At 51.2% G+C, this 26,685-nt stretch overlaps 1 protein-coding gene across 1 annotated transcript in view; it reads right to left on the bottom strand.

Moving 5' to 3' along the window:
• Positions 1 to 15,480, bottom strand: part of HS3ST4 (heparan sulfate-glucosamine 3-sulfotransferase 4) — a 109,959-nt gene extending 94,479 nt beyond the window's left edge. Inside the window, exon 1 of the mRNA XM_044980173.1 lies at positions 14,807 to 15,480. Coding sequence (XP_044836108.1) covers positions 14,807 to 15,453 — 647 coding nt within the window. The 5' untranslated portion in view covers positions 15,454 to 15,480. The remainder of the gene's footprint in view (positions 1 to 14,806) is intronic.
• Positions 15,481 to 26,685: the final 11,205 nt, after the last annotated feature.

Raw genomic sequence — 26,685 nt, 5'->3', positions numbered from 1 at the left:
CTGAAGCTTTAAACATAGCTTAAGCTAATAGGCATATGTGCAAACCCACCCTTTTAAGCACTTATCTGATTGTTATGTGAAGTAGGGGAAGGACCTAGAACCCATCCAGCAAAAAACTTAGGCACATGCATTGTCCCATTGGCAAAGTTATGCACGTGCTTCAGGGTTATGCTGTATGGGAGGCCTAGTCCCAAGAGAGCAATAAAATGCCACAGCTTTATGTTCATCCACTTTTAAGTTACAAATGAACAAATACGCACTTTTAAAAGGCTCTTTCAATGGAAACGTATTTTCTCACCATTGCAAACTGCAGAAACAGCTGCAGAAATCTTCCCTCAAACTTTCTATTCAGCCACCCCTTGGTAGATGCCCAGCCTGGACAATTTCAACCCAGCGGGAAAGGTTTTCAGAAAGTTCTGAGCCCACAGAAACAAGGTTATAATGAAACACCCTGATGGAACTATAACTATGGCAAGTGACTCTTGCCATAAGGGTTGGGACAGTCTAGCAATATGTTTTATCAGCCTCAGAAAATCCAGGCTAGCTTTGAGCATTAAATCCAACCTATTCCCACCGTTATCATTAATTGTTAGAATATTTGTATTATACATTTTACATACCAAATAGATTCCAATTTCATGGTGGACTAGATCGCAGAAATGCCTCTTTTAATCTTTTTAATTCTAAAGAGGTATAAAACTTTAATATTTCCTAATGGAGTGTACATTTACTCATATCTAACAATATCACTGCAATTTAGGAGCAATAAAAGTCAAACTATCATCAGTATGATAAGCTTGAAGCTTTGGTTGCAAAGTTCAATCAGTTAACCTAGGATAGCAATAGCTTCCCTTCAATGAGTAATGATGCAGAAGAATATTTAGATAGAGATAAACCCTTTTTGCATAGGAAATTGCATTATGATTTGCTGGGTCTTAGCAATTCTCAGCTAGATGTCTTCCTTTACCAATGAAGTTATTGCTTCAGGCATTTTTCCATGGTGCTTTGATTTTTTTCTTTCAGGTTTCCAGAGGATTTGGAGCTGAATAAGGAACCTTTATTGTCCTTGATGTAGGCATGTGTAGAGCATCCCCAGGGACAGGTCATCTCCCCGGCCCCTGGCCCAGCTTATTCATATGGTGCAATGGCTGACATGAGTGGGTAAGGGGGGTGGGAGGAGAAGCACAAGCAGCAGCTGCTGTTCTGAACCCAAACCTTCCATCCCACGTGCTCTTAGCTTGCCAGGGCTGGCTGGAGTTCAGGCACTGTCTGTCCGTCTCTGGCCCGGGAGGCAAACTCTCCAGGTGCAGACCCTGGGTCTGAGAACCCTCTGGGCAGTGGGGACTCTACAGTCTAGTTGCCTAGACCCTGAAACTAGCGCCAGCTCTCCCTGGTAGCTGCGGTTTGCTCCCAGAGCTCCAGGGAAGCTGTGGCCTGCTGGTTACTGTTTGCCCCTGCAGGGACTACATGACAGTGCAAGCAAGTAACACACGGGCTCTGCAAAGGAACTTCTAAACACACACATGCTTTACTCTTGGACAGCAAACGAGACACACAGATCTATGGAAAACCTGCATGCAGAACCCTATCTCAGCACCCTCACCACGCCAAGAGCCCTGGGGGATTTGATCAGTGTCTTTCCAGGGGGTCCAGCAGGATTCCTCCTGCCCAGCCATGTCAGATTCTGGCCCTGCTCTGCTCACCTTTCTCTGAACTGGCCAGTGAGAAAACCTCCCTTTTATAAGACTCTGCCCACCCCCCACCCCAGTCAGGTGATTCTACTTGGGCACTTCATAGCCCTTGTCAGGTGATCTGTTGGTTACCAACTCTCCTAGTTAAACTGGACCCTCAGGTGGCAGCTAGTTTCCTGGTTTACGGTGCTTATATTTGAATGGGGGACCCTCCAGATCAACAACCTTTGACTGTCCTGCACTGTTAGCCTCTGGCTAGCCACAAGAACTGCTTCTGCCACCTCTCTGGAGCTTTTACCAGAAGATGGAAGGCAAAGGGCAGCAGTATAGGCACACGACAGTCTCCCAGGTGTTTGTAAAGGAGAGCTTGTCATTTGGTACTGATCCAAAGACCTGCACGAACCTGCCATGTCCTCTTTCCCCGCATATTGCTCGTGGGTGTGAAAACCCTTCAAGGGGACTCTCCTGTGGTTAAAGCTCTGGGAGGGAGGCAGAGAGAGGGGATGGGCACTGCACATGGCCTCTCGTATCCCACATTGAACAACTGACGTTATGGTGGAGTTTCCAGTGGTGCTAACTGCAGCATCCCCCAGCTCTGTGCTTTCTAACCCAAGTCGGGCTGGTGGGTGGAGGGCAGGAAGGCACAGGTGTGGCTATGAACTCAATGGCAACAGACTGAGGGACTCGGGTAGCTTAGTTTGCTCCATTTCTGGTCCCATGCCATACAGATGTGGCCAACAGGAATGCTGCTTAGAGGCTGGACTTTATTTCTTGGCCCTTGCTATATCACTTGAATCAGGTTTACAAAAAGCTAATCCCCTCTCTGGTGTGGCAGGGGTTGGTATCCACTGGCTCCCATCACATCTTTAATCCTGCATTACTGCATCGGTTTGTTCTGACTTTCCACTTCATGCCAGGATCATGGCCTTTCACGCGAACACTGTCAAACTCCTCTCTGGCTCTCAGCTCTCACTACTAGCGGTTAAACCCACTCACTTTTTTCTTTATTTTGTGCTTTGCGGCCTAGATAAACAGCACAGTGCCATCCCTTTCTTCAACTGTCACGTGCTAGCAGCACCTTTGTCCCATCAGCGTGTACCGCTTACCCTGCCGAGGCCCAAAATTAGAGACGGGATAGCCGTGATGAGCTGGGATTAATTTAGTTGAAATAAATAAATGGGAAATTAGCTGCAGGTTAGAGTGCTGACTTTGTATGCAAAAGGTAGCAGAATCAATGCCAATATTCTCTAGGGGGAAGAACCAAATGGGGATAAACTGCTGGCCAATTAGAGATCTCCTCCAACAGAAATGACTCTAGGATTCACGGTTTGTAATTGGAGTTTCATGAGTCAGCATTTCTGGTGTTAATATTTTAAAGCTGTTTTGTGTGGGATTAGAGCTCAAAGTATAATTTACAATTAATTACTTGTCCAGATAATTTACCCTGTTTCTGCACACATCACCCAGGCTGTGATTTCCTCCAATGTATACAGTTTTTATTTTTGGATGATATTTTTAGTTCCTTGTGGTGATGGCAAAGTGTTCCCTGTGAATTCAGTTTCGCAGCAATGTTACTTCGTTGCAATTGGTCAGAATGTCACATGGCTTCGCTTTTGTTTCCTGATTGGATGAGTGCAGGATGCATACTTGACTATGCAAATCTAAAATTTGGTTTCAACAAGTGCTTTTGTACATGGTTCTGAAATTCACTTTCCACGAACCCCCTGCTTGTTAAGTTGAATTACACAAATGTTCAGGGAGCATGACTGTAGAAGGGGCAGCGACATGGCTGAAGCAATGCTATTTACACATGTGGGAGAATAGTGATGGAAAGTCAGTGGTGTTGCTTGTCCATCTCTGCGTGGGATGGAGATGTATGTGGGTCCAAAACACCAGAGAGTTGTGAATTCTGGCTCTTGGCGTAAAGAACCCAAGGCCTTTATTCAGTCATAACAGAAAGGGCCAAATTCTGCTCCAGAGTGGCTCCATGGATGCAACTAAAAGCAAATTTTGGCTCAAGATGTGTTCCAACAATTTTCCAAATGAACAACAACACCTGGCAGTTAGCGCTTTTATCCACCGTCCTGTGCTGTTTCACACGTTCTAGAATTTAGCTTCAAGCTCTTTGCCGATTCTTCTTTCCCATAAGCCTCCTTTACTCAGTTTCTCTCAAGAACTGATTCAGTTTGGAGCTGACCGACTCCAGCTCAGGCCGCAGCATACCTAGCAGGACATTTGGGGAAGAACTTAGCTGTAAAAACCACTCTGAATTTTACATCCACCCCAGGCATTTTGGGCCTGTTTATATTGCAAAATAAATTCTTTCAAGTTACTATACTTCACAGGAGAGTTTGTCAAGGTAAATGCCATCATTTACATAAAATGTGACTAGCGATTGTAATATTAAAGTAATAAAAGCAAGTTTATGATGCTTAGATGTACAATCTGACAGGAAGAAAAACAGCAAATCTTGCAACATTTACTAAACTGGTGTGGAGATTTTGGGGAAGAAAATTGGAGATTTACAAAAATAGATGTTTTTCATATGTATGATTTTTTTCCACAGCCTTCAAACACTTGGCTTTTTAAATACTCTTTCAGCATTGAAATGGCAACTAACTAAATGCAACTGTAGAGCAGAGACCTGAACAGGAATGAAACACCCAGTGAACGTCGTGTTCACAAGCGGCAGTTGGTTTTGGAATCTCTGTTGCAGTAATTAATCAGGTTTGCCTAAGAGAGCCACCTTCCTGCTGCCAACAAGGAGAGTCTCACTTGGAGCAATTAGTGAGTTTCCAAACCCCAATGTGCTCAAGGGCCTTCCAGCAGCTGGGAAACGAGAAGCTGAACTGCCGGTAGCCATACCACAGCCAGCGCCACCCTGGAGACAATGGATCAGGAGTCCCAGCTAGGGAATCCAATTGCCTACATGTTCCCCTCGTGCCAGTGATTCCCCTTGGCTTCAGTGGGCGTAGCCCCTGAGGGCTGAAACTGGCCTTAGAAAAACCCAGAGACTTGGGTCTTTAAAGGAAACAATATTTTTCTGGCCACATTAAAAGCTCCGGGATAGCCCCCTCATGTTGACATTAGGGCATTTTCTCAATAGGTCAACCAATGATTTACATTGACATGGTGACAAGCGTATTCTAGGCCCTTCACAGGGAAACCAAATGACAAGGTCTCTGCCCCAAAGCGGTTACAGGTTAAGGCCCTGATCCTGCAAAGACTGAGGCTGAACTTTCTACATGTGAATGATCCCACTAAATTCAATAGGAAAGTTAAACATCGGTGTCAATCTTTGCAGAATTGAGGGTTCAAGGTTTAATCCTGCAAATACTGATTCACATGAACAACCCTGACTAAGCCAAGTGGCCACACTGACTCCAATGGGACCAACTCCCATGTGTCAGAACGACGTGCGTGTGTGAGGACTGGGGCATAAAGGCTTGCTCCTGCCAAGTGCCCTCAGCTCCCATGGAAGTTAACGGGTGTGCCGCATCTCGTAGGATTGGGCCCTATAGCCTCAACCTAAACAACAATCATTTCCCCCTTGGATGAAGACATTCAGAGAGCCTGGGATTTACAATGAAACTTTTAAAAGGGGCTGAAAAGCAATTTAAACAGATTCCGATGCTAAATAATACTTGCAGGGGGGGGGGGGATAAAATGGACTGCTAGCTATTTATATGCCACACTGAAATTATAATAGCCACACTTAATGCTTTGGAAAGTTTGATAGTGTATGTTCCTTACTTGAACTCAGTGCTAAATTCTCAGCCATTCATTCACACTCTTACCCTTCTCAATTCATTGAAACCACTTCAAGCAAAAAACATTTGAAAGAAATTACCTCAGTGTGTTACACCATGAGCAGTGAGAAATGTCCCACATGAGCCTTGCCGGCCCCAAAAGCAATAAAATTTCTGCTGAAGTGCATGATATAATAACTCAGGGAAAAGAAATCCCCATGACAACAGGAGGAAAAAGAGATCCATGAAAAGCAGAGGATTCAAACTGCTCTCAACAGAAGGTGTCACCAATCTGTGGTGGAATTTTCACTTTGAAAATCAAAAGCCTTTGCTCTTAACTTTCTTTGTAAACCTGTTGTTCCTCCCTTACCTAGACCGCAGTTTTTACAAAGCGGAACATGCCTCACTAAATCAATACATGAATAGGGGTCAAACGCATCATTTAAACCCAGAAATGTAACCAGCTGATTCTTTTCCACTGTGTATTCCAAAGGGGCTCAGTCCTATTTCTGGGTTTTCTGTTGTGTCCTTTGCTGTAGTAGCTGCATGGCCGGTGTGAAATGGCAGTCACACAAAGCTCACTCTGCAAACATAGAACTGACAAATGGTTAGAAGCAAAGCACTGTGGGATTTCCTCCGTGGATTACTGAGACAAATGCTCCGAAGCGTCGTTGTTCCCACATACGTATATTGATGCGTAAATCGTTCCAGGCCTGGCAGCGTGGCACTGGCCCCCATCTGGCAAAAGGTGTTAGAAGAAACACAACTTGACCTTTTGGTTGTTGTTATTTATCTTCCCACTTGTAACTCCATCATACCCTGTTTAAAGACAGCTTTGGGACAGTCATAATCCCAACAGAAGAGACTTCAGCTTGACAGAGCAGGGGGGACCTCGCACTCAGACCTATATCTGCTTGTGCTCATGGGAAGCGTTGCTAATAGAGCTCTGAGCTGCATAATCAGGGAGTCCTAGGGGAAGGATGACTGCCCCAGTGAACAGGTACAGGAGCAGAGATGGGGCAGGCACAGCCCCCGGAACAGGTAATAAGTTAGGAAGCAAAGAATAAATGCTTAATTGGGGAAATCTTTAGTTGCTCCTGTTTGTGGTGTCCTTACAGATAGCCGAGATGATGACCATGACCTCGTAAGCCCGTGCACAGCACCCAGCAGGGAGCACAAGGTTCTTGTAGACTCTATTCACATTCACATGGCAACACGTGTGGGGAGAAGCACCAGGCTTCATCCTCCACTCTCAGTGCAGGAGGTCCAAGCCCCCTGCCTCTGCTCCTTCCCTCAAGAGTGCAGGGCACAAGGGGGTGGAGCTTGGATGGGCAGTGGGTGTGGCTGAGGAGCTGGGGGCATCACTCGGAGCTCACTGAGGCCTGGTTCCTCTTAGGGGGCCGGGAGGGTCTCTGTGCACTGTGGCCCCCCAAGGCCCTTTCAGCAGCAAACAAATCGTAAATCTAAAAGGTGGCAGGGAGCAGCTTGGCGCTAGCGCTGGCCTTCCAGGAGGAAGGGTGTTCCCGCATCGGTTGCCCTGCGAGCACGCTGCCCCGTGCTCTCCCGCTGCCCCGTGCTCTCCCGCTGCCCCGTGCTCTCCCGCACGCTCCCCTTTGCTGCACAGGGCTGAGTTCAGTGTCTGTGGCCGGCTTGGTGATGCTGAGTGCTAGGTGCTGCTCTGTGGCCGTTAGGCCATATGACATTGCAGCGAAGCCTGATGTCTCCCTACATTCTCCCTACATCCCTTTACCCGAAACAAAACAGAAAGGCTAAGAGAAACCAGGTACCATCTTTGGGAAATGAAGCTCTCCTGGCCTAAGCCCACAGAAAGACTGTGAGTGTCTCTGGGCCAGACCTGTCTGCACCAGGGTAGAGTCACCTAGTACCTCTTGGCTTGGGAGCAGATCCAGCCCCCGGCTGAAGAGGCTAACATAGCCTGTGAGAGACCTTTACTCACCCCCACCCCCAACCTCTCAGCAGGGCAAGAATAGGGAATTCCAGGCACCTTGCCAAGGGCAGAGTCTGGCCCTTGGCATGCACAGTACAGGCCTGATCAAAAGAGCATTGAAGTCTATTGCAGTCCTTCTGACAATTTTCATGAGAACTGGCTACAGAACTAAGTGTACATACACATGCATCTCTGCCTTGCATGTCTGCCCAGGAATGCACAAGAGAAATATGCATCTGAAATAACAGCAGGCTCATTCTGTTTCCCCCCCCCCCAATGAGAAACAGCACTGATATTATCCCAGAATTATTTGCAGGTGCAAAATTGTGCCTCAAAATTAGAGGCTACCACTGAAAATCGGGTCCTAAATGTTTAAGGAAAAATGAGAGATGATAGTCTTGAAATTACCAATGTTACAATGGGGTACGTGTGTGTATAATTTAAAATTCATAGCTCAGGGTAATCCCAATACATCGGATCCACAGCATCAGGAGGGCAGCTGAGTCACTGCATTTCAGCAAAAGCCGACTCACAGCAGGACCTGGAAAAATCAATACCCCTTCCCTAAACTATCAGAAGTGCTGAGGATATGGTATACACTGGAAAGGCCTTTTACAGAGAAATACAGTAGTTACAAAGTACCAGCAGTTTCTCACATCATTAGAAGAAAAGCCCCATCTATCTATCCACCCTATAATGCCCCTCTGTACTGAATGTCAGCACCAGTGGCGGTGGTTTTATTTTCTGAATATTATGACACAGAATAGAGGGGTATAAATATTACACAGCAGCACATCACTGAGATTCAAACAGCACAGGATTAACACTGAGGCGACCAAAGGCTATTGCTATCTGATGGCTGTTCAGGGCCCAGTGTGAAATGAGTCCACGGTCTCAGTCCAAGGTCTTAGCCTTCCTTGCTCCTACCCTCCTCTCACTTCCCCTGCTGGCAGTCTGAGCAGAGAGCCCAAGGGACGCACGGCCATGGAAACCAATCTACCTGAAAGGTAATTCATGCTGTTCACTCTGTGCTGATACAAATCGCAGGCCACAGGAGTACAAACATTGTATGAGTGTGAAACACAGACCACTGGCCTCTCGATCAACACAGCCAGGGATGGGGAACACAGAATGGTAGCAACAAAACCTGCTCAAACGACAATAGTGCACGACAGTCACGACCCAAAGATGCACTAGTGCAGGGGTAATCCATTCTTTTTTGGCAAGATCCAAATTCCTTGGTCAAGGTATAGTTAAGGTCCAGACTCCAGAGCAACATCTTTTCACACCACAGTAACAATAATGATAATAATCAGTACATAAAAAGATTTCACGGTCCGTTCAAAAGGGTCTGGTGGTCCGGATTTGGCCCATGGTCCACCCATTGCCTATCCCTGCACTAGTGTAGTGGCCACAGGGGTGTGGTTTAAAGAATCAGTTTCTTAATCCCAGTGCAATTGCTTCTTGGACCAACTGGTTCGGGCACAGATATTTCCTGAAGCAGCTTCTTGTATTATTCAGGACGAGGATCCCCGATTTATTGGTGTTATTAATTATTGATAGGACTGGAGCATACGGGGGCTTTACTGTGCTGGGATTGTTACAACCAAATTAGACAGGCCCCAGCCGAGCAATTTGACAGCCTAGAAAGACAAGACAGACAAGGAATGTGCATTTCACTTTCCCCAGGCATGTAGGCCCATTGGTTCACATGCGAAAAGTTAAGCCTAAAGGACTGAGGTGTAAGAGAGAATGAGCCATGAAGTAAACGCAAGGTTATAATTATGAAGACACCATAGCAGTTCCTTAGTTAAAGTTGCATTGAGAGTTTCACTAAAAGGATGAAAGGGCTTCATTATGAATGAAGAATATAAATGTATCATATCCTCCCCACACTTACAGCACTTACTCTTAACAGTACCGAATGAATTTTCTGAGAATTTACCAGTAAATCTGTTAGTTATAATCATTTTAAAATGTCTCCATTTTGATTTTTATGAGTCTAACCTTTTTTTGGATCCCTCTAGCAAATTAATTCCTGAAGACTGAGATCTGAAAATTCACTGATTTATAGATTATTTGAAAATCTAAGACACAGGATACATGCCCTGGTTATTAATGTGAAAATATTGGATTTAACACTTCTAGTCATAAATGCTGTATTTACCTTATGAGGCGTGTCGTATTGTGTTACAAATGGTGCATTTGTTATCAAATGGATGCTACAGACTCTAAACTTTCATTTAAAAATGTTTCTAGCCCTTTCAGATGCCAAGATAACCTTGAAAGCGTGAAGCTTCCTGAACCTCCAAGCAGCTGAAACAATAGCTCTGAGATCCAGGAACTGTCCCACCCTTCTCAGTGAGTTACTGTGATACCTAAAGTTGACAATTTAAATGCCAGCATGATTAACTATTTCCCTGCTGATCACATAAGAGGAACACCTCGCTAATGTGCTTAATGCACCTCCAGACAGTGCCAATGCCCCACGTGCCCTCAGCCCAACTCCCCAAACCTGCTTCCATGGGATAAGTGCTACAATGCGGGAACATGCTGCAGGTGCCTCACGCTGAAAGCCGATCAAATCATTTTATTTTCTGCTGTTTCTACATTAACCTCTAAATGAACAGCATGGAGGCTAGTGTGCTAACTGTAACATTCAGCTAGTATTTCATCGGAGTAAACACTTCACTTTTCAATGTAAATCAAGCTGCAACAGAGTGCCAGAGATTTCAGAGACTTTGCCACAGAATCCAGGTCCAGGGTCTCCGGGAGTATGTGGGGTTTTGCCAAAGGTTTCATAGTAGATGACAAATGTTTAAATAATACAAGTTTTGGCATCTAAAACTGCAAGATGACAGGTGTATCCCAGCTCCAGAAATGACTGCGGGTCCATCCTCGCTGCAGAGTTAATCCAGGCTATTAGGTGGGGTTGGTCTTATCCTGGCTCTCATTCACACCCACGCCTCAGCTTTACCCCTGAGCTAGCTGGCCTGTCCTGGGGTAGCGGCTAACGCAGGAACATGGCTTACCTTTGAGCTGGCAACCTGCCCACTTTGCAGTGAGGATTCAGGTTAAACCACTCAAGTGCTGACAGTTCTCCAACGCCTTCTCACAACTCCCCCGTGTGCCCGGACAGACCAGTTCTCCCACAATTCACTAGGAAAGAATCACAGAGCATCATATCATGCTGCAGCGCTACGAGCCCCCAGAAGTTCCAGTGCTAACATGGATGAGCACAGCAACTGTGTGGATGCAGTCGAGTCCAGATTTGCAGTGTGGCAGCTCACACCCTGACTAGGGCAACTCCCGTACTCAGACCCGAGTGCTGGATACCCAAGTTAATTCTGCAGTGAAAGACATTCCCCTGTGCTGACTGTGGGAAAGTCTTGGATTATAAAAGCACCAAGTACTGACTAAAAATCCCTGGCAATTCGTATTTAGGATTATAGAAAGATCATGTGATCTAGAAGGGTAAGGAAGGAAGGAAGAGGCATCAGTTAATTTCCACTTTGATGGAAATGAAGACCTCATGACCTTTGATAAACCTCACAATGATTCACTGTGGAGCAAATCATTTTGGCATTGTAGAAGGGATGCAGTTAGTTCTCTTTATCATGAAGGATAATATCTACTGTTAAGTACCAATGTCTCCGATAAAAGAAAGAGGCGAAACTGAGAATATGGAAAAGACATATATGCCAGAAAGAAATATCACTGGATTGTTAATAAAAAGAGAGGCTAAAAATAGATAATGCTTCCCACAAACCCTTAAAAACAACTTTTAATAGCATTCAAAATACATCATACATTTCGAAAAAAGAAAATCTAGGAAATTCAGCAACTGAAGGCTATAAATGGAATTGAAGGGAAGATGTACCACTGAATAAATCCCTCAAACAACCCAACACTAAAGTGTATAGAATCACAAATTATGATTCCAAAAGCAAATCGGACACCTTAATCCTGAACAACCCCATGCAGCCTTAACTCCACCTTAAACATAATACATCAGTACACACGCAGGAAGATTTCAATTCTGTAATTTCCATATAAACTGTAACCCTGGCTTTCGAACTATCACAATCAGCACAGATCACCCATTCACATAGCTGTTCCTAAACATTACAGAAAAACAGCAGACTCTAGAGAACCGGTGTAACCGATTCCCTACATAAAGTGTATTTTGCACTAACTTCAGCTTCTGGATCGTCGTAAGATATAACCTCATGTGGAGTGCATTACAGCAGTCAAACTCAAGGAGACAAAGGCATGACCAGCTGTAGCAAGATACACATCCAAAAGAAATAGTTAAGTATTATTATCCCCATTTTACAGATTAGGAAGCTGAGGCATAGGGAAGTTACAAGGGGACTGGCTCTAGGCCGTGTTGGCACAGTCTGGAGTAGAACATAAAGTTACTGTTTCCTAGGACAGTACAGTAATCACCAGAACATACTTTCAACAATGAATGATGCAGAGGAGGCCAGTCAAGTGACCCCATTTTCCACCCCATGACACTAGAAAATAATAATGTGATAGTATTAAAAGACAACAGTTTTAAAATGGACCAAAGGAGCCCCATGTTACAAAATGTGTAAGTATCCGTGGAACTCACTGCCAGAAGACATTAATGCAAGTAATTCAATAAGGTTAAAAACTGACATTTATGTGAATACAAATAACATCTGCAAGTTCTGTAGCTAGGACACAATTGCAAAGACTCTCAACCTTCATGCTGCCGGACATAAGCTAACCATCAGCTAGGGCAGGAAGAAATCCCCTTGGTGTGTCAGAAATGGGGATTTATGCCTTACTCTGAGGCACTAAGGACAGCTAACTGTATGTGTCTCCTTGCTGTCTTCCAGTATGGCAATTCCAGCTCAGGATTGAGACAACGATCTGCTCACTGCTTGAGCTGTGGCTGCTGGTAGGGTAACCAGTAGATTTCAGTGCCCACTAGGGTGCCTAGATGTCCCGGTTTTATAGGGACAGTCCCAATTTTGGGGTCTTTTTCTTATATAAGCTCCTATTACCCCCCCCACCCCGTCCACATTTTTCACACTTGCTGTCTGGTCACCCAGGTGCCCACAGCTGCTGAGTTCAGCACCATTCACCAGCACTAAAAATGAGCTTAAACAAACCTATGAGAGCAACACCACACAGCTACAAGAATGACCAAAAGATCCGAATCCTGTTCTGCAGATGCATCCCTCTTTGTGCCTTTCGCTCCAAGGGAAAGTGATGCTCACTCCCTGGCCCTTTTCGCCCAGCTTTACTTTCAAGATGAAAACACAGCTGCTTGTCATAGTCAATGCTTGATCTTCTTCCGCCTATTCTGAACAAACCAAACCTCTCCACACCCCTATCTTTAGCTTCTTTCATCAAGTTTCTAAACTTGGTCCATAAAGCAAAGCTTTCCTGGGTGACAATTAGGTAAAATATGATGTTGGCTGTTTGAAATAAAGCGTGCACAAAATAAAATCACCGGAGCCAGTCCTCCTCGTGTCCAGATGTTGATGCAACACACACAGCCTTTGACAGCACATAACAAACAAGCTCTCATACAAGTGCTCTCTTTCCAATTGCTGGTCTCCACTTCACTGGAGCTCCTCAGAGAATCGCTGGGCATCATAACAAAGCCAAGCAAATGCCACAGCAAATAAGTGCTATGCACACACTTTGCTTCCAAAATTTCTGAGAAAACCTGCCTGAAGATGATCACATCTAAGTTAGTGTTGACACATGAAAACCTCACACTTTATTTTTATTAAACAAAACAAAAAACCCAGCAAATTCAAACAGTTGTTAACTTTTTGCCTCTGAAACTGAAAATGTTCCTCATTCTTTTGAGCTGTTTAGTCAACTAATGAGTGAAATAAAAAGCCAGGACCTCGATGTTTAATCATGATTATTTCCTATTTGGAAAGCAACAAGCACAGTGCACGTGCTGCCAGAAACTAAAAAATAACATCACCAATAATTTTCAAGTTAATTAATGATTTGTATTTTCAAGTTTTGAGATAAATATTTTAAAACAGTGACCATCACAATTAGTTTGATATGTTGAAACAGCAAAGAAACCTACTGGTGAATTCATCCAGTTTTCATCTATTGGAACAGGTTAAAAGGAGTCTACGTTAAAAGTTTTAAATGTGTTCGATCAAACGGCACTACCAAGAGTCATTCATCCACAGATCTCAGTCTAATCAATTCAAAAACTTCTAGCAGATGGAACTTGTTGCATAAAAGGAATAAATCTCCATTTGGGAAGTAAATTCAGGATGCTGCCGGCTTGTATGAAGAATGAATCCTTGTTTATTTATTGTCACTTTAAAACTGCAGCTATCACCTGGGCTTGCAGGCTTGTTTATTTCTGTAATTATTAACTACTGAACAGCCTAGATTTGTATATTGCAAGTGCAGCTACCCTGAGCAATCTGTTCAAATCTTCTGTGTACTGGGAGCTGCATAAAATGCATTTTTATCTAGTTCTGGCATCTCCATCAGAACCCTGTATTTTAAATAGTACAATCGACAGTAACATTCATTATACATTTATTTTACCTGCATTTAAATCTGTTCTAGCACAATTTGCCTCCAGGTCAGGCAGTAGCTGCTCTGGGGCCTCATCTGCATCCCTTATCTGTCACTGTCAGTGCCCCCTATCCATTGTTTATAGGTGGTTAAGCAATGCCAAGGTGCCTGCAGTTGAAAGGGGAGGGCATGGCTGGGATTCACACAGGCGCTGGAGACAGCACCTTGCTCGGGTAAGCTGCCAGGCAGGGGATGGGCAGACCCGAGCCCGCTCTTGGCAATAAATACCTAAGCAATAGAACTGCTGCCCAGAGGGGGAAAGTTAGATTTTAAATTCACAGAAACCTTCAGGGTGCACCCCCCCCACACCCCCGGACTCAGACCCACAAAAGCAAGGCAGTGGCAGGTCAAGCCACTAACAACACCCTCTCTTCTCCTCCGCCCTGGGCACAAGAGCTGCTAATCCGCCCGCCCCAGGATCTGTCCCTGGGGGCTGGACTGGTGCTGCTCCCACAGCTACAGCCCCTGGCACCCAGCACAGGCAGCCCAAGGCACAGCCCCCCACCCGGGCATGAGGCCAGAGCCTCCGGGGGCGGCGTGGGGCCGAGGGAACCTGCCCCACCCCCGCTCCCAGGGCAGAGCCGATGGTGCCTTATGGGAGCGGAGCGGAGCCGGAGAGGGTCCCGGCGGGAGGGCTACAGGCAGCGCCGCCCCTGCCCGGGGGCTCTCTCCAGACAGGCCAGGGAGAGCCCGGGCCCGGCCAGGCGCGCTCTCCGCCGGCCACCGGGGAGGGCGCAGCTTGGCCAGGCTGTTTGCCCCGCGCCCGGGCAGGTGTCTCTCCCCCCGGCCGCCCCGCCCCGCCCCGCCGGCCCGGCGCTCACCTGTACCACTCCAGCCCCTTCTCGTAGTTCCTGTCGAAGAAGTGGGGCTCGACCCCCACGGCGCGCACGTCGGGGTGCGCCCGGATGGCCTCCAGCAGCGCCCGGGTGCCCCCCTTCTTCACGCCGATGATCAGGGCTTGCGGCAGCCGCTTCTCGCCGTAGTCCGGCGTGGTGCTGCCCGGCCGGCTCAGCTCCTCGTCCGTGGTGCTGGATTCCTGCGGGTCCCTCTCGAAGGCGCCGCTCTGCGCCGCGATCACCTCGCCGGGGGCCAGCGCGGTCCGGAGCCAGGCGGCCGCCGACCCCCCCGGGCGGCTGGCATTGCTGGCCCGAGTGGGGGGCGCGGGGGTGGCCGGCGAGCCGGGCAGGCCGGCGGGGGAGCCGCGCAGGCCGGCGGGGGAGCCGCGCAGGGCGCCGGGGGCCGGGGAGCCGCGCAGGCCGGCGGGGGAGCCGCGCAGGGCGCCGGGGGCCGGGGAGCCGCGCAGGCCGGCGGGGGAGCCGCGCAGGGCGCCCGGGCCGGTGCCCCCCATCAGGCTGTAGCACAGGTAGGTGAGGCACAGCGAGAGGCTGCACATGCAGAGCAGCTTCCGAGCGGGGGGGCCCTTAGAGCCGCGCCCGCCCTGCGCCCCAGGCTGGGCGGGGGGGGCCATGGCTGCTCCCCGCTCCTAGCCCCGCGCACCGGGCGCACATGGTGTCAGCCGCCGCCCGGCAGCCCCGTGTGCATGGGGCGCCGCTGCCCTCCCGCCCCGCAGCCGCCGGGGGGGAGCCCCGCATGGCACAGTCAGCGCGGAGCCCCGCGGTGCGGCCGCCCGGCCGGGCGCACGGGGACCGGCTCCGCGGCGCGGCCGGGGACGCTGCGCTCTGGCTCTGGCTCCGCCGCCGCCGCCGCCTCGCACTGTTGCAGCCCGAGTTCCTGCTGCTAAACTTTGTGCGAGCGGGAGGAGAGCGCGCTCCCGGCGTGGGGAGAGCCCGCCCCCGGCACGGGGCGGCGGGGAGAGCGCGCCTGGCCCCGGCCCCGGGGCTGGCACCGCGCCTGGGCACCGCGCCCCGGGCCGGCCCGGCGCTGGGAGCGGAGCTGGAGAGCGCGCGCCCTGGAAACCTCGCCCCCAAATCCCTGCTGCCCCCAGAGCGCCCCGCAGCACTGGCTGCCCCGCTTTCTGCCTTACACCTCGGGTGCCACACAGCCCCTCCCTCCTGCTGCCCCCCAGTCTGCCAGCTGGGACCGCCAGCCACCCTGCCCCCCCCCTCTGCCCCCAGCCTCTGCTCCCCCTGCCCCCCAGCCTCTGCTCCTCCCTGCTCCTGCCCCCAGTCACCCTGCCCCCCCTGCCCCCCAGCCTCTGCTCCCCCTGCCCCCAGTCACCCTGCCCCCTCTGCCTCCAGCCTCTGCTCCCCCTGCCCCCCAGCCTCTGCTCCTCCCTGCTCCTGCCCCCAGTCACCCTGCCCCCCAGCCTCTGCTCCCCCTGCTCCTGCCCCGTCACCCTGCCTCCCCCCGCTTCTCCCTGCCCCCCCTGCCCCCCAGCCTCTGCTCCCCCTGCCCCCAGCCTCTGCTCCCCCTGCTCCTGCCCCCAGTCACCCTGCCCCCTCCTGCCCCCAGCCTCTGCTCCCCGTGCCCCCAGCCTCTGCTCCCCCTGCCCCCAGTCACCCTGCCCCCTCTGCCTCCAGCCTCTGCTCCCCCTGCCCCCCAGCCTCTGCTCCTCCCTGCTCCTGCCCCCAGTCACCCTGCCCCCCAGCCTCTGCTCCTCCCTGCTCCTGCCCCCAGTCACCCTGCCCCCCAGCCTCTGCTCCCCCTGCTCCTGCCCCGTCACCCTGCCTCCCCCCGCTTCTCCCTGCCCCCCCTGCCCCCCAGCCTCTGCTCCCTCTGCCCCCCAGCCTCTGCTCCTCCCTGCTCCTGCCCCCCGTCACCCTGCCCCCCCTGCCCCCCAGCCTCTGCTCCCCCTGCTCCTGCCCCGTCACCCTGCCCCCTCCTGCCCCCAGCCTCTGCTCCCCCTGCCCCCAGCCTCTGCTCCTCCCTGCTCCTGCCCCCAGTCACCCTGCCACCCCCCGCTTCTCCCTGCCCCCCCTGCCCCCAGCCTCTGCTCCTCCCTGCTCCTGCCCCCAGTCACCCTGCCCCCTCCTGCCCCCAGCCTCTGCTCCCCCTGCCCCCAGCCTCTGCTCCTCCCTGCTCCTGCCCCCAGTCACCCTGCCCCCCCTGCCCCCAGCCTCTGCTCCCCCTGCTCCTGCCCCGTCACCCTGCCACCCCCCGCTTCTCCCTGCCCCCTCCTGCCTCCAGCCTCTGCTCCCCCTGCCCCCCAGCCTCTGCTCCCCCTGCTCCTGCCCCATCCCCCTGCCTCCCCCCGCTTCTCCCTGCCCCCCTCCTGCCTCCAGCCTCTGCTCCCCCTGCCCCCCAGCCTCTGCTCCCCCTGCTCCTGCCCCCAGTCACCCTGCCTCCCCCCGCTTCTCCCTGCCCCCCTCCTGCCTCCCAGCCTCTGCTCCTCCCTGCTCCTGCCCCCAGTCACCCTGCCATCCCCCGCTTCTCCCTGCCCCACCTCCTACCCCCCAGCCTCTGCTCCTCCCCACTTCTGCCCCAGGCCCCCCTCCCCACCACTGCACAGCTTCCTCAGCACTAATCCCTGTCAGTCTTCGGAGGACGGGCCTTCCCCGCCCTCCCTTTGCAGGCATCTGAGGTGACTGGCTGTCAGCCCCCATCTTCTGTCTTTGGGGGCTCCAATCACTGTGACCCCAAGCCATAGGGGAAAGGCGCCTCCTCTTTCATGAGGGGAGGCTGGGCCCTGCCCCCAGGGGTGGGGATTCCCTCTGTGGGGAAAAACCGGAAGACGGGGGCTAGACTAGATGACCCCTCCAGCCCTACATTTCTATGGGCAGGAGAGTCTGTTCCCCTCTGGGGTAGAGCCCCCCACACCCAACCCAGGAGCTCTCCTCATCATGAGTAAGGAGGCACCATCTTCCCTGAGGGCAGGCCCGGCTCCTCTGTGGGACGCAAGGGGAGGCAGTGGCCATCCGTGTTTATCCTTCAGAAATATCGATATGGGGCCCTGGACCCGGTCCCCGCAAGGGTGGTTTAGTGATCTCCGTAGAGGGGAGACTCCATCAAAGGCATAAAATTACCCCGGTCCTCCTGTCCTTCAGGATGTCAGCAAGAGGTACCTGGTCTCCTCCGAGAGCCTCATCCAGTAACCTCCCTGATCTGACGTTCGGGGCGAGGGGAGGGCTGCAGTTCTTTGCCCCTGCCACAGAGGTGTGCTTAGCTGAGCAGCTCCTGGGGTGTGTGGACGTGAGTTTGGTACATTCTCCACCTTGCCCTGGAGTCTGTTGGTATCTTTTAGGTACTTATCCTGTAGGAGCAGAGCGCCTCACGGTCTGTGGTGAATTTATCCCTACAGCTCCCCGGGAGGCAGGGCAGGGCTATTCCCTGGGTGTGGAGATGGGTCCTCCCATCCTGCAGGGTCCTGGTGCCCGAGCTCCACCCTGAGCCCAGAACTCTCCACAGCAGTGAAACAGCCCCCCAGCCCGAGCCCTGTGATCCCCAGGCGGCTGGCACGGGCCAGCCGTGGGTGTCTAGTTGCTGTGTATACAAAGCCAGAGAGACTAGTGATATCTGATGGAGCAGGGAACTGACCCCTAGTGCCCTGACCTCTGGACTCTCCTTCCTCCCTACATTGCTGACTTGACTCAACGGGGATCTGAAAGTGAACACTAGGGCCCGGATTTTGAAGATGCCTGTGCCTAAGTGCACATACCTGAGTTAGGGACAGAAACCCCCCTGCACACTCAGGTACAGCTGCATGCTACGCCTGGCTCGTGTGTGAGCACTGGCGATTCCACACCTATTTTGGGGGTGCTCATTGAGGTACACACATTTCTGGGCTGGGCACAACCACAATGCCCATGTTTTCAGTGTTGAATACTATGAACCCCGGGAACCTCAGCTTCACCAAGGGGGAGAAAAAAATACACCTGAAGAGTCGCCCCTTCCTGCTCAGACGCCGCGAGTATGGAGCTGCTCCACAGCCCACCATGCAGGCTCTTGCATCAGCCTGGCTGTGGGGGCAGGTGGGCTTAGTTCCCCTGGCACCTTCTGCCCAGAGGTAGGCCAGTTTTTCACAGCGTGGGGCGGGAGAGTGGGGAGTGGAGTCTGACTTCTCCACATCTTGCTGTTAACACACCATCCCAGCAGGGCAATTTGTCTGGGGAGATACTATCGGCATCTCTGCCTTTGTCTGAGCCCAGGACAAGAGCAACATTTGGAGGGAAAAAACCCCATTGTTGAGCACAAATATTAACTAGATGCCCAGTGCCAAGAAAAAAATTAATCAAATAAGATGAAGAGCATTGACTTTTCCCAGAGTGAACAAAAGCTCAATGCTGCTCTCAGCTGGACATGTGTTCTCTCTGTGCAGCCTCAGTTCAGATAAAGATTACTCCTTTAGAATATATTTTTTATGGTACACTTGAGGCCTCTGAAAGGCAGTCTTGTGTCCTGTAAATCATTTCCTGTAACTAGTGGATTCCTTTTCTACTGCGTTACAGTTATGTTAATGTTACGGGGCTAACCTGAGCTGACAGAAGTAAAGCCTCATCTCCCTTCCCTCACAGCCTCGTGCCTCAGTTCTGGAGCGAATACTCTACTGAGCACATTCAGGGTCTGGTGAAACACCTGCGAGAGCCGAGCATGGCCATTGGCAGTGCAACATAGAGCTTGGGAAGCCAGCGGAGGTTGGGCTGGGTGACTCCTAGCCTAGGGACCACACTGTCCGTCTATCTCTGCCGTGAACAGGTGCATTCCAGGGAGCATTTCTTCGGGGGCAAGGGGCATCTGATTCAGAAGTGAGGACAAGCAAGGTGAAACCAGGATTCAAACCTGAAGCCAAAGGTCCTGAAAGCTCTGGGGTTCAGCCCATTGTAGATGGAAGTGCTAGATACAGCTCCACCCTTCCTAGAAGTTCTGAGCAGAGCAGTTTTAATCTGCTGTTCTGGTTTAGGAATTACTTTAGCGACACTAACTGTCCTTAACCTAAATCTCATGTAGTTGCTGCAATATAGCGTAAGCAAATCAATAGTGCAGCTGCTCTTTCCGGAGAGAACTGGCACTGATTGATCAGGCCTTGGGAGAGTTCAGCCTGCTGGTTCCAGCCCTTTCCCCTTACTCCCCACTTGGAAGCTATGAGCATGGTCTGAATGCATCAGAGCTGCCCGACTCCTAGGTGTGCAGGGCGCACAGTGTTGTCTCATTATCCTCCATACTGAACTGGATGCATGCTGGCATTCTCGGGAGCTGGTCTCCAACATTAATATGGAGATATCTCCTCTTAGATCAGAGCTTGGACATCCTCGGAGCTTCTTGTACCTGCTTCTGCACTTGTTTTTCTTTGATTTAAACTTGGAGAAACCACTGGGCATCTATTGGAGTCAATAACATAGTGATGGACTGAATCTGCCAGCATCGTGCCTGAACCACTGACCCAGCAGATTCTGCATCTCTGCACTGACGCCATATGTGAAAAATCTCCAAGGCCGTGTTGGCCAAATGCAGTTACTCTGCGGCAGCCATTTTCACCTGTGAAATGAGGATTTACCCTAGAGGAGATGGAAGTGATTTTGAAGCTCCAAGATAAACAGGAGGGACCAGAAAAACTTCAGTTATTTATTGTAAAATGGAGCACACATTTACAGCACAGTGTTTGCCAGAACGCTCCTGTCTGAGATTCAAGGGGCTCCTCGCCATGTGCTCTGCTTGCTGCTCATGCACCCAACAGGATGTGCACGTGCACCCTACATCCAGCAAAGAGCATCTCCTCTTGGGCACCAACTGCTAGCCCAGAGGAAAATGTTACAACCAGACTGTAAAGCCCTGTAAAACGAGGGGGTTTCCTGAAACGGCTGGTACCCAGGCTCAGAGCTGAGTATTTTATTCCTCAGAAAGGAAGCAACGTTTTGTATTTTTCTTGTATGGGTGTCAAACACATGCCTGAGCAGATGTGAGTGTGATCCAAGTGTCTGTGGTGTTCTGTGCGTGGATGTGATAGGAACTGATGGAGCGTGACACTTTATTTCACAGTTTCTGCTACTGAGGGCTCCTCCATTTCCATCCCATACCAGCACATTTCCAGGCACATTAATTAGCCCCGAAAGTCATTCCCAAGTATTCGGGGAGTGTCCAGTCCAGCGGGTGCTGCTGGCTATGCACAGGAATTACCTGGACAGATCAGACCCACGGTCCATCTAGCTCACGCTCCTCTCTCTGGCAGGGGCCAAGACTGGCTGTTTTAGAGGAAGGTGTAAAACCCCACTGTCACAGAGTGGGGGGGAGTCAGGGCCCTGCACCCCTCTTCCCGAGATTCATCGTGACTCTCAGCCAGCCAGTAACACAGCAGGTTTATTAGATGACAGGAACACAGTCCCAAGCAGGGCTTGTAGGTACAACCAAAACCCCTCAATCAAGTCCTTCTGGGGGGTTCAGGGAGCTTAGACCCCAGCTTGGGGTTCCCTGCGTTGCACCACCCAGCCCAAGACTGAAAAACAAAAACTCCTCCAGCAGCTCTCTTCCCCCTCCCCCCAGGTCCTCCTCGCCTTTGTTCAGTCCCCCGGGCAGAAGGTGTCACTTCTCCCAACCCCCCTCCTGGCTCAGGTTACAGCTCAAGGGAAGCCCCCATCCCCAGTGCTAACTCTCCTGCAACATTCCCAGGTTAAATCCGCCCTGCTTCCTGCTCCATCACGCCTGCAATGGACAATTATGGCATATCCTTCCCATAGAGGGGTGTGGCAGGGCAGGGGTGAAACCCCTCGACTGCCCTGCTGAAATGCTGGCTAAGCCCTGCTGTCGGGCAGAGAGGCCGGGGCAGAGGCTCAAAGCAGCCGGCAGGGAGCCCAGCTGCAGGCCCTAACGAGGGCTGGCTCCCTGCAATAAGCTGAGCTAAGCAGTGACAGCTGGGCTGAAGGCTGGGAGGGCTATAAAAGCCCTGAACAAAGCCCAGTCAGGAGGCCACAGCTCTGTCTCCCCACCACGGGAAGGAGCCTCAAGGGCCAAGAGACCCTGGAAGGGGTTGGCAAGGGGATAACTGATGGGGGGGAAGGGGACTGCACAGTGGCACTGTAACATAAAGCACAAGGGTGAGAAGGAGGAAACCTGTGCGGACCCTGTGACAAGGGGGTTTCTTTCAAGCCGCCATTGTTCAGTGGTTGCCCTGAGGCTTGAAGGTTTATCACACTTCTAACTTTTCCCGTCCTATGTGATAGAACTGGATTCTCTCATCTCCACATAAATGTCGGCTCCTTTGTGATGCCTGCTGGGCCCATGGCATCCTGTGGCAATGGGTGGCTGTAGACATTTGGGCACTGCCCATGGGCTGCAGAGCCTGGGGAGAAGCCAGCCCTGGGTTGATTAGGGTGATCCCAGGGTGAAAGGCAGTGGCAGGGCTGGGTCTACTGCCATGAGGGAATGGTGGATGAAGCTGCAGGGAAGGAGGCCTCCTGCAGGGGTGTCTGAGAAGGGGCAGGTCCCCAGGGAGGCGAGGGGAGCTGGGCCAGCTCGAGCCTGGCTGGAAGGTTGTTTCTGTGTTTGAGAATTGTGTTAATGTGATAAAACCCCAGTCCCTGCGCAGGGCGGTGACTGAAAGAGACTGGCGAAGGGAACGGTAGAGGCACCCTGGCCATGAGGGGGTGCTCTGCTGGCGGCAGGCCCTATTACAGGGACCCTTTGTTGTACGAGGCCCTCGGGCCTGCGCCAAGTCTCCCTGACGTCATGAGAGTCATTTCAATGGCTTTCATGGCAGCTGGCTCGGCCCCTCGTGGAGAGCTAGAGAGCGGGGAATCCAGACGTGGTCCATTGCTGTGGTACCAGCAGCTTCCCTCCATCCCACTGGTGATGTTCTTCTCTCCAGGCTGCACAGGGGGCTCCATTCTGCTGTTGTCACTCGAGCAGACTCAGCATCCTGCTCATGAGGGGAGGGCAGAGTTTGGCCCTTACCCAAACACAAGAATTGTTTGTGTCGCTGTCCACATAAGTTAGTTTACCCAAGAGAAGGGTCAGATGTTATGCGATCATGGTCTGCAAGTGCCTACCTGGGGAGAAGATCTCTGACAGCAGACAAAGGCCTAATGGGATCCCAGGGCTGGATGCTGAAGTTAGACAAATTGAGGCTAGAAATAAGGTGCACATTTTGGGGGGCTAGTGATCACTGGAACAACTTATCCAGGGTTGTGACTGGCTCTCCATCACATGAAGGCTTTGAATCGGAACTGGCTAGCTTTCTAAAAGATCTGCTCTAACTCAGCCACACGATGGGGCTTGATGCAGGAATCGCTAGGTCAAATTCTCTGGCCTGTGTTGTACAGGGTCAGGACGTCAGGCTAAATGATCACAATGGTGCCTTCTGGCCTGATTAAAATCTGTGAATCTGCGTGTGTCAGAAGCTTGTATTACCTCATTGCTACTGGCACCTGGAAGCAAGTTTCCAAACAGAAGGCACGGAGGTGATCTTCCTCTCCTGACTGTTACAACATTGTCGATATAATCATATAGTCCTGTACCTATATTTCCAGAAACCTCCCTACACAACCTTCCTCTCCTACTTCAATTTCGTTATTGATTTTTAATCAGAAACAATGAAACACCTCTAAGAGGTCAGAATTATTCCATGTTGTGTCCTAGCCACTAGAATGAGAGAATGAGATTGTAAATACAGGCTGATTAGGTGGTAAACTACAGATGAAGGAACCATTTAAAACCTGGCAAAAGCTGCATAGCCCCCTTAGAATGTTCTGTGATGGCATTCTGCAGTCACAAGGTGGTTCTGATGTGGGGAAAACAGCTCTGAGTTCAGGATCGGAGTGTATCATGAGGACTTTTGTCAGAAGTCTGTGTGAAATGTTAAGGTCTCAGGAATCCATGCCACCTAAAAGTCCACTGCCACTGGCACCAGTAGATCTCTGTGCTGGTAAAAATCCCAGCAGACAGGCTAAGGGATGATGAGCAGAAATGGAAAGGAAACTTCAATCCTAAAGTAGCCCCTTCACTCTCTTCTTGATGCACATTGCTGGCCAGTGGGCCGCGAGGCGGAAGTTGGCATGGCCTCTGCACTCCTTCTGTGGGTACATAGACAACTTCAGCCTCCAGAGATGTCCAGGCAGCACCTCTCACCCGCACTAACTTCACACATCAAGATAAATGACCTTTCACCTTTCCATGGAGCCCTGTATAACCCGTGTGGCTGCACGGAGAGAGGGCAGGGCCTTTCACCCAAAGCTCCCGTTTGCAGTGGCCGGATATGGGCTAATAGGGGCCTGTGGAATTTGTCCATGCTCTTTCTGCTGTGGACTGGGCCAGAAACAGGGCCCCTTACCCTGTGTTTCCGTGGTGACAAGGTGACCTCCTCCCCCCAATCCCTGCCAAGAACACTCACAAGACACTGGGATTTGTTTGAGTCCTCGGGCTTTTCGCTGGTAGAGGCCAATGAGAACACTAGGAACATGCAACGACTTCTCCATCTCATCTCCAGCAGCCCCCAGAACCCACCGTTCTGTGAGATGCATTCACCTATGAAACGAGCTCTTCATGGCAACCAGCTCCTTGGGTGATCCTGACTCACCCTGCTGTCCTGTCTCTGATAGCAGCCTGTGCTGGTGGAGGATGCATGACACCCAGAGAGCTCAGTTATGGAATAACTTGTCCACAAGGGAAGATTCTTGAAAACCTCAAGCTGCTAGTCATTGGCTCAAGCCCCGGAGCAGACAAATTTCTATTGCTGATTCAACTGCAGCCTCTCTAATGTAATCATGGCTGTTCTCTTTATCCATATGGTTCCCCCCTCTTCCCACAGTGCTGTTCTGTCACCAGTTTCATCACTCTGCCCAATGGTAGCAGATATCCAGGACTGCTTCCCAGTGGAGGAGCAATCAGTGACGTGGTGTCTGGGTATATGCCGAGTGTAATGAGTTTCATTTACGCATATGTCCCTAGTCCTGGAGCAGAGGTGGTCAAACGTTACACAGGACAATTCCTTCTCCAACAAATTCAGCTCAGCACCAACTCTGCCTCAAGAATTAACTCTAATTAAAGTCCAAGACAGAAACTTTCCTGCTGCTCACACGGGTCTCTCTTTCCAAAGCTGCACTAAACCTTACATAAAGAAAACTAACAGCATGTCTCCCCAAGACTGAACATTTGCTCACATGCTGAGAAAAAAGAACTTGGAAAACTATATGTGGCAGTGCCACCTGGGGAGGCCTGCCCTAACAATATTTATCTTTTTTTGAATTCTGCTGAGTTTGTGGCCTCAGTAATGACCTGCTTTTATTTTCCTCTTATGCTTTTTGACTAGCTAGCTGGTGAAGGTGCTTTGAAATGGCTTCAAGTATATAATGTGGAATTGGCTGAATTTGCTAGCTAAGGTAACTGCAGCAAGGCAAAGGTGCTACAGCCTGTAAAGGGTTAACAGGTCCTGGGTGGTCACATGGCTGCTCGGGGCAGAGTATAAAAGGAAGGGGAAGCAGGGTCAAGGGGGAATTGAGGAAGGGGCAGTTTGCTAGCTGGCTGGCTATCCATCCATCCAGACAGACAGAGAAGGAGAGAGGGAGGTAATGTGTGCACCCAGTGTTTCTCTGTGGATTTGGTTTTTGTTGAGATGGTTTGGTGGATAATAAACCATCCTTGAGGAAAGGACCATACAGCGGCTGAGGCTTGGAACCTGATTTCCATTCCTGGGTGGTTGCAGAGCCTTTTCGGAGGATGATGGGGAGGCGCTGTCCCCCACCCCTGGGCCCGTCCTTGCATGTGCACCAGCACGGCTCAGGTCTGGAGCAGAATGGGGGAGGCCAGTGCTCTGCAGAGTGAGTTGTTTAGCAGCCCAGGAAGAGTTAGCCACTGCTAGGATCTTGGGGAGCCATTCAGGGAAGTGGTCACGTGCCTGGGGCTAAGGAAAGGGACCCAGCCACCACTGAGAGCAGCCCAGCTCACTGGATCAGCAACTTCCCAGGCATTATCAAATGGAGCCGCCACCCTTGCCTGCACTGAGGCCAAGAGTCTGCCCTGGAGGTTTTGACCTGCGCTGTCTCCTGAACTGAGGCTTCTTTGGTGTCTAAACTCAGAATCTGTGCGTTTGCCTCGGCCAGGCTGTGCCTTCTGCTTCCAAATGGAGGGACAGGGAAAGAGCAGAACCCCAGGGCCATGGCCCAGCAATCCTCAGGGGCAGAAGGGCAGAGCTCAGCTACATCCTCACACCCTCCCTTGGCCTCCTCTAAAAGTCCTGCACACCAGGATCGGCTTGGCCTGCTTGGGTGTGGGGAGGATGGAGCTGAGGGAGACACCCAATGCACTGCTCCATCCTCCCAGGAAAGCAGCGTAAAATGGCACACTCAATCCCCTGATCTCCTCTTTGGGGCTGCTGCAGACCCTCAGGGGTCACTGCCCCCCTTCAATCCAGCTGCTCGGAGAGCAGGGGCCGTAGTGCCCCACAGCCTTGCCTGCACAGCGCCCGCCTCCCCAGCAGCAGATCAGCAGGATTATTCTGAGCCTCCGCTGGGTCTTGGTGGTCTTCGTTGTCCCTTCCACCCTCTGTGGGCCGGCTATCTGCTCTGCTCTCCCCGGCCCCAGACAGTGGACCGGGAATGCAGGAGCAGATGCTTTCCTGCCCTTCCTGCATTCTGTCCTACGGCAGTGACGTGCCTGCATTCTTCTCCAGGCTGAGAGGAGGTTTCCATTTGCTGAAGTGTCAGGGGCACTGCACAGAAGGAGCCTAGTCCGTGGCTCTATTCAATAGTGACGTATCTAGTTCACGGACTACCCAGTATAGCAAAGAGCCCAGAGGCCCCTGGCTCTATTTCAGAGACTCACTCCCATCAGGCAAGGCCAGAGTGACCGGCCCCCTCCTGCCCTCCATCTCCCTGTT

This window comes from Mauremys mutica, chromosome 11, assembly GCF_020497125.1.
Source record: "Mauremys mutica isolate MM-2020 ecotype Southern chromosome 11, ASM2049712v1, whole genome shotgun sequence".
NCBI lineage: Eukaryota > Metazoa > Chordata > Testudines > Geoemydidae > Mauremys > Mauremys mutica.
Note: the sequence above shows the minus strand (reverse complement) of the source record. Positions and strands in the feature narration are given on the sequence as shown.